This window comes from Aythya fuligula, chromosome 6 (assembly GCF_009819795.1).
Source record: "Aythya fuligula isolate bAytFul2 chromosome 6, bAytFul2.pri, whole genome shotgun sequence".
Classification (NCBI taxonomy): Eukaryota; Metazoa; Chordata; class Aves; order Anseriformes; family Anatidae; genus Aythya; species Aythya fuligula.
The window spans coordinates 5823501-5836352 of record NC_045564.1 but is presented as its reverse complement, the minus strand read 5'-3'; the positions used below and the strand labels follow the sequence as shown (position 1 = coordinate 5836352).

The 12852-nt window shown below is 38.6% G+C and overlaps 1 protein-coding gene across 3 annotated transcripts in view; it reads left to right on the top strand.

The window, feature by feature from the left end:
• ZNF804A (zinc finger protein 804A) overlaps positions 1 to 12852 on the top strand; it is a 280325-nt gene that overhangs the window by 128783 nt on the left and 138690 nt on the right. For all 3 annotated transcript variants that reach the window (XM_032190633.1, XM_032190632.1, XM_032190631.1), the window contains exon 3: positions 10727 to 10857. In XM_032190633.1, the coding sequence (XP_032046524.1) occupies positions 10727 to 10857 (131 nt within the window). The remainder of the gene's footprint in view (positions 1 to 10726; positions 10858 to 12852) is intronic.

The window sequence follows — 12852 nt, the reverse complement described above, 5'->3', positions numbered from 1 at the left end:
TATTGTGAAGACAGAGGGCAGGTATCTGAAGTATTTATTTTTCCATGGGAGATACCTTGAGCAGAAAGAAGCCAGATCTTTGCTGGAATGGAAGGAAATGTCATGATTTGCTTCTCTGTTTTGAATAGAGAAGGTTGTTTTTTTGTTTTGTTTTTCATCCTCTTCTCCATCGGAGAAGAAATACATAAAGAAATTTGACACCAAATTTGTGGAAATGTTCTCCTCTGTGCTTCGTTAAAAACGCCCTTAGAAAAAACAGGAAAAATATCACAATTCACCACTAGGTGAGAGGAGCCAAATTAAATATCACTGGAGATGCTTGTTTTGACTCCTGAGTGTAAGACTGCTGCGGAAATAGTCTGCAGAGCGCTGTAGTAATGCAAGTGTAGTGCTTGAGCATGGTAAGAGGTTTGTTTGCAGACCTGGGAGAGTTCTCAGAATAAGATTATTTTTTCTGATCTTTTAAGAAGAACAGACAAGGTTTTCATAGCTATCACTGACAGTTCTTAGTTGAAAAGTGCTTTTGCTTGTTTGTGTGTTGTTTCTTTTTGTTTACTGGGGGGAAAGAGTGCAAAGCACTTTTTTATTTTTATTTTTTTACTTCCCCTACACATATCATAATGTTGACCTTGAAATGATAAAGCTTCTGCTCATTTTCCATTTTCCATGGCAGTATTTTATCCAGAAATGCCTTCACACTGATTTTAGACACTTTAAATCTGTCTTCTGCTGAGATATACAGAAGGTCCACCTGGTTAATTGCACGTGTTTTTTATGTCAGACGGATAACTTCCTTTGTGTTTCTTTTTCTTCTTTTCTTCAAAGCTTGAACATGTAGCAGTGCAGATTTCATAGTTGAGTGCCGTAGATGCTGCTTTGTGCTTTATTCCTACTGTGATGCTCACCTGCTAATCAGAACCTGTATAGTGAGAGTGGATGTATTTCTATCCTGACTGTGGTTAGAGGAATGAAAAGGTTAATAAAATAATAATAATAATAAAAAGTATCACCCGCTTTCTCTAGAAATTGCTTTCTGCCTTTAAGAATGCGGACTGAGATTTGGGTACATTTCCTTTCAGTAACGAGCTGCGCTTCATTAGCTAATTATTGTTTTTATTAATTTCCTAGTGCTTCTTAATCAAGAGCAAATTATCTCCTGGAAGGTTGATATCCGATTTAGGTGAGGGAACATTGCCCTGCTTTGCTTCTGGATACACTAACCCAGCAAGCTCGCCCTGCTGTGCTGGCTCTCAGTCCTGCCCCTCGCTCATCCTCGCTGATAGCAGCCAGCCCTCGAGGGGGGGACCCCAACCAAACACCTTCTGCCAGTACGTGGGAGGAAGAAACGCATCCTCCGTGCAAAGCCAAGGGTTTGTTGTTAGTTTAGCTCAAGTATTAGCCTAATGAAGGAATTATTATTAGGCCAATTGCAATGATACTGGCACTTACAGTCCAAATTATCCAATTAGAACAGCTCATTGCCGGTAATGACACGGATACACACAAACTTTGCAGTGTTACAGCCCTTCTCCAGTGCTCCTGAAGTGTAACGGGAAGCTTCATTGCATGCTGTCAGCATCGTGAGTTCTTCATGTGGGGTATGCCGATGACATTGGGGGTTTCTTCCTCCTTTTAGCCAGGAAGAGGGTGAAATGAATGGCTTGTGCCCCCGCACCCTGAATTTTGTTTGGGGATCATTTTTATGTGTTTACAGAGATACTTGCTCTGTTTATTTGTTTTGTCTTCAGTGGCTCATAATTGTGTATTAGTCAGCTTTGATATATAGAGATTGTTTTACATATGTTGGATACTTTGTCACTCTCTTTTTATCCCTAAACCCAGTTTTACCCATATTCTGAAGCTGCATTCCTTTAGCAAGCAGTAGTTGAGCACTGGCAAGTTGTTTATAGCCCCGGGACTCTGGTGTCATCCTGTGCTTGCACTTTCAAGGCCTCTGCTATGATCTTGTGCCTGTACTTTTGGGGCCCTCTATTATAGTGCTGTTTTCCTTCAGCAGCCTCTAGGCTGTGATTTACTGATAACTTCAGTAATACTTAAGCATGAGGTAGTGACAGATACATCCTTGCTCTGCAGTTATTAATATTTCACTCAGTGATGCACTAGAAGACACACATAAATACAGATGTGTGCTCTTGTAACCAGGCGGTGCTCTCATAACCACTTGCCACCAATATCTACTATTTACAGCCACGTCACTGGTATGCTATCAAAGTTATGTTACAACACATTTCATTTAGACGGTTGAAAAGGAAAGCATAAGCTCAATTACATTAGATGCAGTCTTTGTGTCTAATATTTTTTCTTTAATCTTGTATTTCTCTTAGAGGAATCTGAATGAATGCTATTAACAATTGTCTTAAGGGTAACTTAAATTTGGTCGGTACCAGTTACCTGTGGCTGTGAGATGTGTCAAATTTGCAAAGACCTGTTCTCCTCTGTTTTCATTGCTCAAATTTATATGTTCTTTGAAGAAGCTTGTCATGGTCTTGGGATAATTTCTGGCAAGGACCGCATCCTGCTGATGAGAAGCAATTTGTGCACAGAGGCTTTGAATGGCTCAGTGATCCAATGCAAAACCAGTAGGAGAAAGTTATTGTGTTTTAGCTCTGACAGGGAGAATTAAAATAAAGAGCTCACTTTGAGGGAATTCATGTATCTACTTCAGCCCATCACTGTTATTAGGGTATCCTTCAAGGATTAGAGGAACTATCTTTTAAAGGAGCTGGCTGTAAATATGACTTCCTCATTTTCAGTCATTGTGCACATGTAAAGACTGGAGAGATTTAAGATGTGGTAGGCTCACTTCAGTCTCAGTGGCAATCTTTCCTAAAATGTCACCGACCATTTTGGCCAAAGAGGCTGAAAGCAGAAAATAGAATCTCAACATTTCTGCTTGCAATTTTTAATGTACTTTTAGAAAGGGTATTGTGTAAGGAAGGAGGAAGAATCAGAACAGCAGCATGAGCCTACAAGAGACAGAGAGCTTCAGTGCTGGACACAGGGGGAATCATTTTGTCCAAGGTACAAAGGTGGTTAATAGCAGGAGCCACTGATAGGCAGTGGGGTTCACTGGAGTGAAGAATTCTTGGGTGAAGTTTCAACTCAGAACTGCCAAGTAAGTTATTCATGTATGGGCAGCAGAAGGATCTCCAAAATGAGCAAGACAGCTTTAAAGGCTGAGCCATCAACACCTTTACGTTGCATGGAGCCATCCGTTTTGTAGCCTTATCATCACTGCCTAGAAAGCGATTTTAAAGGGAAATCCAATATTTCCTTTTCAGAGGCAGAGGTGACCTTTCTCTAAGGGGAGCTCTGTGCGAGGAAGCCATGGCTCCTGTGAAATGATTTTTAGAACATGAATGGTGTTCAAAGGCGAGAGATTTCCAAAAGCTTAAAGCTTTACAGATGGAGTTTAAATGGGATGTTGTAGAGCTCCTGTTTTTTTACATGTGGGGAGCTGTAAATGGCCAGAGAACAGAGCAGTCCTCAACATTTAGCACGTTTTGTACCAGTGTCTGCCTGAAAATATCAGGAGGCAGCGCCTTGCTGAATCAATATTTGGGCTGCAGCAGGACTGTCAAGCCTGAAGATATTAATATATGCTCAGAAAGATTAGCGTGGATACTTATATTACCCTGCTGGAGCGAAAAGGAGGTGCTGGGTAGTGGTGTGGGGCTAGAAAGTGAGACGTGCTGTGTGAAGCAACACATGTGGTGCAGGATGTCACTCCAGCTGTCACGCAGAAGCACAGACGAGCTGTTGTGTCCGAGGGCAGCCCCACGCTCAGAGCAGCCTACATGTCGAGCCCTTTCTCTACAGCACTGCCCTTTTCCCTAGCAGTGCTAGGTGTAACCATTTCTTAACAGGACTTAAAACTTTACTTACGTTGTTGGTTTTTAATTAGAGTCCTAAATAGTGCAGAAGTGGGTGTATAGGTCAAGTGGTCCTTAAAAAATGAAGTGATGTGCACCTACCTTCTCTTTAATTTTGGTGACTGAAGAAGCTCCCTTAAGCATTGCTGAAAATCACCATGCAGAATTTAAAGGCTGCTCTCCCTGAGCTCAGCAGGAGTTTCACTATTGACTTCAGGAGAAGCAGAACTGGGCCTAGAGTCATTAAAATAAATACTTTTAAATTATGGACTAGCATATGCAATCACTTTCCAGATGTACAAACGTGCGTCAGCTTTATGTTCTTTTCATTATCTTGTAACATTAATTTGATAGGCAAGATGCTAATTCTGTGGTTTTATGATGCTTTCTTTGGTCTTAGCCTTAATATTTATGAGGTATTCTGGTGATTTTTGCTGAAACTAACAAAAAATATCCTAAAGCTTGCAATAAGAGCAGGCTATTCTTATAGACATGGTTCCTAACGATCATGGTGAAATATTCAGCGTGCAGCACTCAGCAATTCTGCACGTTTCTAACAATGTTTTTGCACAATGGCAACACTGGGGCCATTTAGTCAACTTTGGAAAACACAGCTATCTCAGAAACAAAAGCAACAAAAGTTGTACTTTAGAGTCCAGAGCCTGTTATTTGTCAAAGTCTCGGAGCCCTGTTCTAGCGTGAGCCAGAATGCTATCTGAATCTTGCAGGAGGGAGCACTGTAAGGGAGCAGAAGACACACAGGCACCAGAATGATGTCAAATTAAGCATGAGACTTACTATGCTGGAAAGGCATTAATCATGTCCTAATGAAGTGTGCGTTTGGTTCTTGCTGATAATTTCCAAAGGAAAAGCGTTAAAAAGAGTAGAGAGCAAGGATAAAATGATTATTTTTTTCCTTCTATTGCTCCATGGTTTATCTTTTACAGTTACCTAACCAAGAGCAATAAGTAAGATCTTCATGAGAGATAACTAGCTTTCATGTATATTGAATGTGCAAGGGCACAAAATATCGATTGTTTGGATTTTCCTCATGGTTTTGAAAACAGTTACATTTTCATTTGGTTTTGGTTTTCATTTTAAGCTCGTTTAATTTATTTTCTCCCGTGAACTTACATAGGGAAATCTAACTGAATGCAAGAAAGATGCTTTGTAGGTGAGTATGAATTAGTCTCAAAGCCTAAATATATTTCATGTTTAAATAATTTCAGTTTTATTCACTTTATTTCTATTCTCTGCATTAAAGTCTAGCATTTCCTTTCAGTAAAAGAATAGATGTATTACAAATGTAGAAAGGCCAATGTGAATTTTCAGTTGTATAGTAATACGTATAGATAATATTTAAAATATATTATGTTTGTAGGATCTGAATGAAAGAGCTAGTTCAACAGTTCTTTTCTGCACACTCCACAACAAACAGGACCACTGCGTATTGCCTCAGTGTGCTGAGAAGCAAGTTACATCTATGCAAATTTGCATTACATGAGGTGCATTTAAAGTTAATAAAAATACACCAATCAGAAAGAATATAAAATGTTATTTATAATTTATAAAAAACCTGTTCCCTCAGTAACATCTAGGTTATGCTAGCATCAGAACATCAGTAGTGAAGGACAAGTTAATCCACTCTTACTCAAAAAACTGGACTGACAGAATAACTAAGGTCGGTAACTTCCTTGGGGCTTGCTATTTAGTGCTACTTGAGTGCTTTAATTATATGGCTGTTAGAAAGAACCATTCCTGCCATTTCTACCCCCTTTTCCTCTGTAATCTTCTCTTCCTCTTCCCTGGCAGAAGCAGCAATATTGTGGACTCCAAGGACTTGTTATTTTAAAATCCTACATATATCTATATTAGCATGTTTTAGATTTCCTCTACTATTAAAAGACTGTCAGGAGGATATGGCTGCAATTTGTGGCAGAAGTAGATGAGGAAAGGGATTATTCACAATATGAATGTTCGTTGTCATATGGAAGACTCAATATTTGACTGTATAAAATGTGATTCTGTTGTAAATTTGTGGAGCTCCTAATTTTTAAGACAGGGTTTAAATTTTGCAGCCTAAGGGGGAGGTACATACAGCCATAGGCAGAGACAATTAGAACTAACATCTAACTTGCAGCAAACTGAGTTATTCATAAGCCAGCAATAGACCAATGGGATTTATTAAAGGCCTCTGAAAAACCAAGTGGCAACTGTGGTTCATACATCTATAGAGTGAGAGAATGAGGTATCTCTCTGCATAGGAAGATAGAAGCCATGAAAACATAGGTTAGAAGGAATTGATTGTTCACCAACTGATCACCAGCACAGGATCATGAGAAAACATGCCTTTTTGGTTTGGTTTGGTTTTTCTGGCAAGGAGGTCTTCCTAGCAATTATTAAGAAGTGTCTTCATCTGCTTTGTAACTCCCCTCCAAATAGCTGTAGGCTGCTGTTAAAATTCCCCTTTGTTCCTCTTCTGTTTCAGGAACATATTATAGCAATTAATTTTATGCTGGTAGAATGAAAACAAATGAATTGTCTTTTAATTTCTTCCTTAGTCTTCTTATTGCAGTGGTTGAATTACCCGTTTCATCGCGGAACCTTGAGGTTTCTCCTTTCTGTTGAAATAACTCGCCTTGTTTAACTTCTGCGAGGGAAGGCTTGTGGCACTAGTAGCATAAGCTCTTGTGTTTTAGTAGTTCGTGGGAGCTCTAACTGTTCCTGTAATCTTTCCAAGAGGAGATATTCTTCTTTTTACCAATATGAGAGATGGTCATGAAGAGTATGTAGAATTACAGACAGCAACACAAGTAAAGAGATGCTAATCTGTCCTGCTGTGTAAAGTGAAGGTGTCTCCACTTGCAGAACAGCAAAATGTGCCCACACAAACCACCACCAAAGGCAGAATGAAGACTGGTCTATTTTACAGCTTGAAAAGCAGTTTCTTGTGTTTTAAATGCAGGTTTCATTCCCCAGTTGAGTGTTTACAGGTGTTAGAAGAGCTTTGATCTATTCAGGTATTATTTGTAATTGATTAAACTCAACCCCTTTCGCAAAAGGATACTAATCCGGTTTGGTGTGACAAGTGCTAATCTAATGAGTATATTGTCACTCTTTGTCATACCATAATTCATATAAAGAAATAATAAGTCATCTCTGTTAGCAGGGAGTATTTGGAGAGCAGTCATGTACTACGTAGAGAAAGGGGAATATGTGCAGCTTCTAGAATAATCACAAGGAGCTAAGAAATGCCCTTATTTAATCCTTGCATTGACCTGCAATCAGATTTTTTTTTTTTTTAATGAATACAAGCTTAAAAATTATTAACAATTAAAAATGTTGCATAATGTATACACATTTAAAAGGAAAAATATTTCATTTATTTTAAATAAATCCAAATGCCACTTTTGTGCCCCTTTTATGGCATGCTGAGTAACCAATACATAGTCCCCATGTTGTGGGGAAAGTTGTTTGGAGGGGAGGAGGGAGCTAACAATAGGATAAATGCTAAAGAGTTGATTCAATGGCTGCTGGCCATGAGGTCATTTTTCCTGATTTTATATAAAATAAAAAGACAATAAGGAAGCAAAATTTGATGTCATGGCTGTTAAATTCTGCAATTTATACTTCCATTGATCAGAAAATGAATTTATGGTCTACATATTTTCAGCCTCGTAAAAGTCCACATAATTTAATTGTTAATCTAAGGTCAAAAGCAAATTAACATAATCATATCTGAACTGCACTGTCCTGAAATCCCCTGACTCCTGCTATTAGAAAAATTGTTCCCATGGGTTCTTGGCCCTATTAAAGTTGTTCCTAGCCTGGTGAGCTAAGCTTCGCAGGGGCAGGTTGTCAAAGCCTCTCTGAATAAGCAGTCACTAGCTGATGGTTTTTGGTGTGGGCAGAATGTCTGCTTTTTGTGGGGGATATTGAGGCTACTGAGAGACCATATATCAGTCCTGATGAATGGTATGATTTCCCCTTCTTTGGAGTCAGTTCTGATAATGTAGAATTACAGGTTTCAGGTGTTTTATTTGAGGCTGGTTTGGTTTTCTATTTCCTCATCTTATCACTTATTATCATAGTGTTCAGCTACATTGTATTTCACTTTTCAGCCTTAACATGCTTTCACTGTCCTGAGCATATTTTTTTTTAAATTAATGTCTTCTCTATGTTGTAAAAACCTATTACTTTTGAAGTGCTGCTGCAAGTGCTTAAATCTTCAGTTAAAAAAAAAAAAAAAAAAGAGAGAGAGAAGAAAAAAAAATAAAACACTTTGCAGGGTGTCAGAAGGCTTGTAATAAGAAGTGCACTTAATGCATTAATGTGTCTTGCTTTAGACAGGCTTCCAGGCTTTGATCCGCAGAGGTCTTCAGGCACTTGACTCCTGCAGCAGGATCTCTGTTTGTTGTTCCTTTTGTAATGCAGGAAAGAATTAGGGAACTTGGTACAAGCTTTTTGAAGGGTGGAATACTGAAAAAAAACCTGCCTCGTGATAGATTGGGAAATGGAGACATGGGTGAAGTAAACAGAAATGGTGTCCCTTTGGACAACCAAACTCAGGGTTTCTGCAGTTTTATGTGGGTATCTTCCACAGCACATCTGCAGACACCCAAGCTGGATTCCTCTGCAGGCTCACCTGGGCTTGCACCTCATGTGGTGTTCTCATGCACCTCAGTTTCATCCATGCAGAAGTGCACAGGGTTTTGCACTTCACGTGGTGTTCCCATGTTTGGTTTCATGGTCTCATACATAGAAGCCCATGAAGTCTTCCTTTTCCTCTGGACTCAGCTGGACATGATTAAATGGCTGTGCATCAACTCCCGGCTGGGTTTGGTAGAAGGAGGTGGAAAAATTCTGCTCCAGGCACAGTTTTGCAGTTAGACTTGTTACAGGAATCCAGCTCGTGCCCACGTGCAAGCAAGCCCTGTTGCAGGACCCCAAGGCAAGACCAGGAGGCAGGCTCAGACTTTTGGTGGGCTGGTACCAAAATGAGTGTTCTTGCTGTGCCGTGCATCATGATAGAGATGAAGGCATTTAGTCCTTTTGGAGAGATCTAATTTAATTATTCATTGTGAACTGTTGAACTCTGTACTTGCGAGGACTTGCACATGTTGAGCTGGTTCATAAGCAGAGGACAGTGTATGAGGGAATCACGTTTAAATACTGTATGACTGCCTGCTAATTATTTGCTTACTGATCCGCGGAAGTAAACAAAAATAACAGGAATTAAACTAATCATTGAAGTTCACGTTAGTGAATAGTCCTGCCTTATGGAAAGACAAACATTTTAAGAAAAAGATGCTTTTTAAGAATAAGGCGCGCTTTTTTTTACTTGTTCCCATTTACTTTGAACAATTTTTGACTGGGGGCCTCGTGGTGCTCAGAATGCGTGGACTAGTGACATTTACGGATAACTGGGTAATATCTTATTTTCATTTGCATAATACAAGCAAAACCTGACAGAATACAAACACAGTGCACTGCTTGTTATCACTAGCATGGCTAAGGTCAGTAAGGAAATACAGGTGATGATAATTTAGCAGATGGCTTTATAAAAACAAATGGAAAATAACTATAGTATTCAAGAATGGAGACGCAGTTTTGTACTTAGGTAACCTTTTATATACAGGAAATAATATTTCTGGAAACTGCCTAATCAGGCCTCAAACCAGCTTGTGCCAGGCACATATTCTGTCTGCTGTAACCAAGAAAAGTTCCACTTATATGTACGTGTTTAGTGAATAAAGGCCTCAGATCTCCTCTAGTTATAATTCTTACAGATTGTTAAAGCCATTCATACAAAAGACAGAGGTATTAGCTGTAAAAAAAAAAAAAAAAAATAAAAATAAAAAATAGTGTTGTATAACTAGTTCCTATTATGCTAAGAACAATTATGCTCATCGCCCTTCTGAACTGGAAAAGGGGGCATTTATTTGACAGGGCATGTGACAGAAGGGAAACACAGAACAAATAGTTCCAGAAGAGACAAGCAGACAGTCCAACACAAAGGCTGTGCAAATGAAACTCCTGCCAGACTCATCTGTCTTACACATTGAAACCTGCTCGTTACAATCAAGCAGAATAATTTAATTGCTTAAAAATTGTAAATGGTTCTTCTGTACCACAACTTGTATATGCTGAACAAATAATGACTTGATTAGGCTGATGAGAGGCTCAGAGCTATAAAATGATATTTACCTGCCAGTGTTGGTGCAAAAGGAGAACTGCTTGTGTCCACAACACTCCACACAGGCATAAAATGCACCTTTGGCATCCAACATTGTGTAAAGATTCCTTTAACACAATTCTCCATATTCACTTTTCTAATTGTTACATGCTTGCTACCAATGGGAATTTTATTGTCGCATTCATTGGAAGAAAGATGTAGGGCTAAAAATATTTAGTGAATGCAAACTGAAAAAGGCACTGCTTGGAGTGAGACCCTACTGACAGCCTGAATGAAGTCCAGTTAGCTTTAGCACTCCTAATACCAAGACATCCTGATCACTTTCAGTAGTAAGAGTAAAGGGGTCAAAATCTGATTCTGGGTGAACAGTGTCTAGCTCTACTGAGACTGGTCTATGTTAATCACAGAAACTACAGTAAAATTATCTAGGTTATCTCTGTACCAGATAACCTCTCTTTAGCATCTCCATGTATTTTGGTTATTCATTTGAAATGTAAATTTGAAATATATTGAATGGATCACTTTCGTTAGGTTGGAAAATCAATCTCAGTACGAATGCTTACTAGAAAATAACTATCATTATAAATGTTAATCATTCCTAGGGTTGTTTTTATGTGTATTCGACTATTTCTTACAGAGACTCAAGGAACTGAAGCAGAGGGAGTTTGCTCGAAATGTAGCATCGAAGTCGAGAAAAGATGAAAGGAAACAGGAAAAAGCCCTTCAACGTTTGCACAAGTTAGCTGAGCTAAGGAAAGAGACAACGTGGTAAGTACATGGCTGCTGAAACACAAAGAATACCTTAAAATAATCCTTCACCTATTTGCTGATGCTCTGGGACACAAATCTGTTGGAATCCCTCAGCTGGAGCCCAGCACACTCATTTTTATGGCATTTCAGAAGCAGTATGTGTACGGTAATTTGATTCACACTATGTGAAAAAATGAATGTTTAACATTGCTTTTCCAGTGGAGCTAGAATGACATGTATTTTTAGTTTAAAAAAAAGATGTTTCATATATTTTTCATAAAACCAGGCACATTGGTTGAAAGCTTAGTGAACTAGGTCATGCATTTGAAGGCTGACACTACTCCATTGATGAGGTGAGGAATACAGTGTTGTTCTAGGATATAACAGATCTCTGTGATTTAGTTTTCAAACTGCTTGCCTGGGAAAGCATCCAGAAATCTATTCTTAAATCTCAATAACTGGATTATTTTTTATATTGAAAGGTAAGTGCTTCTTTTCCTCAGCTCAGTGGAATGTTTACTTCTCACTGCAAAAGCGACTCCTTGCTAATCATACATTTTGCTACTGAATCTAGACATGCTATTGAAATTAAGATTGCTGGCTGTGAATCTATTCTTACTTAAATATGACACATTTATGATACTGAAAATATATGTTCCAACTTGACCTTTCACCATGGAATCTCGGGGGGAAAAAACAAATGCTGAAATGCAAATGTTTTCTTTTCACCCAGGCTTCATCTCAGCAGATGAACTAACAGAGAAGTTGAATCATATGACTTGTAGTTCTTGTTCAGTGATAGTCTCTTCCTCTATTTGTTTGTATGGTGGGCAGCACGCTAACAGAGTTCACGGAGTCTAAGCAGGTGGACATGACATGAAAGTTCTGAAGTCTGTTTGACATGAGCAGTGTCTCATCTAATTTATTTTATTTTATTATTTTTTTATGGTAGGTCACATAAAAACTCTTTTTCTTTCATCAGTATTTTAAATTTTCAAATTAATACTTGAGGGCCACCATTTTTTTTGTTCTCAGCTTTAGATATTGTTCCCCTTTAGAATACTCAAAATATGAATTTGGCATATTAAAGAAGAAAAAGGAAAAAGAAACTCATTGCTCCCCCTTTTCCATGTTAGTGAAGCACAGATTTTGTGGGGCTTCTTCTTTGTTATTGTTTTCAATGTCGTCTTAAGGAGAATTTCTTCTCAGTGTCGTCTGAAGGAGAATTTCTCTGAGCTTTCTTTATTAATAATTGCTGTATGCTACTATTTTGTGTCCTTAGAGGTACGATATAAACAGACACACAGAATTTGTTTTAACTAGATTTTTCTAGGTTGATTCTGTACAAGAGTATCTAAAGAGGGCCTACAAGAAAGCAGGAGAGGGACTCTTTGTCAGGGAATGTAGTGATAGGACAAGGACTAATGGTTTTAAACTAAAAGATTTAGATTAGATATTAGGAAGAAATCCTTTATTATGAGAGTAGTGAGGCACTGGAACAGGCTGCCCAGAGAAGCTGTGGATGCCCCATCCCTGGAAGTGCTCAAGGCCAGGCTGGATGGGGCTTTGTGAGGAGCCTGAGCTGGTGGGAGGTGTTTTTGCCCCTGGTGGGGGGGTTGGAAGTAGATGGTCTTTAAGGTCCCTTCCAAACCAAATCACTATGAAGAAATGACCATTTTATTTTGTTAGAGAAAGTTTTGTTTTGTTTTGTTTTGTTTTTTTTTTGTGTGTGTGTATATGTGTGTATATGTATATATGTTGCTCTGCACTGTAAAACAGAACAATTTGTTTAAAAGAAAAAAATAAATATATAAAAATATTGTAATGTAGGTCCATTTCTCCTTGTGTTGAACAGTTCCTGTGGATCCCAGAAAACTGGCAGCTTAAGCACTTTTTGCTCTTCTCTTTGCTTCCTATTAAGTCAAATAGAACAGATGGGAAGAGGACATGAGATGAAGAACAGAAGTAGACAGTGATAAATTTTTTCTCAAGAGGGATGAATCACTTATTGCA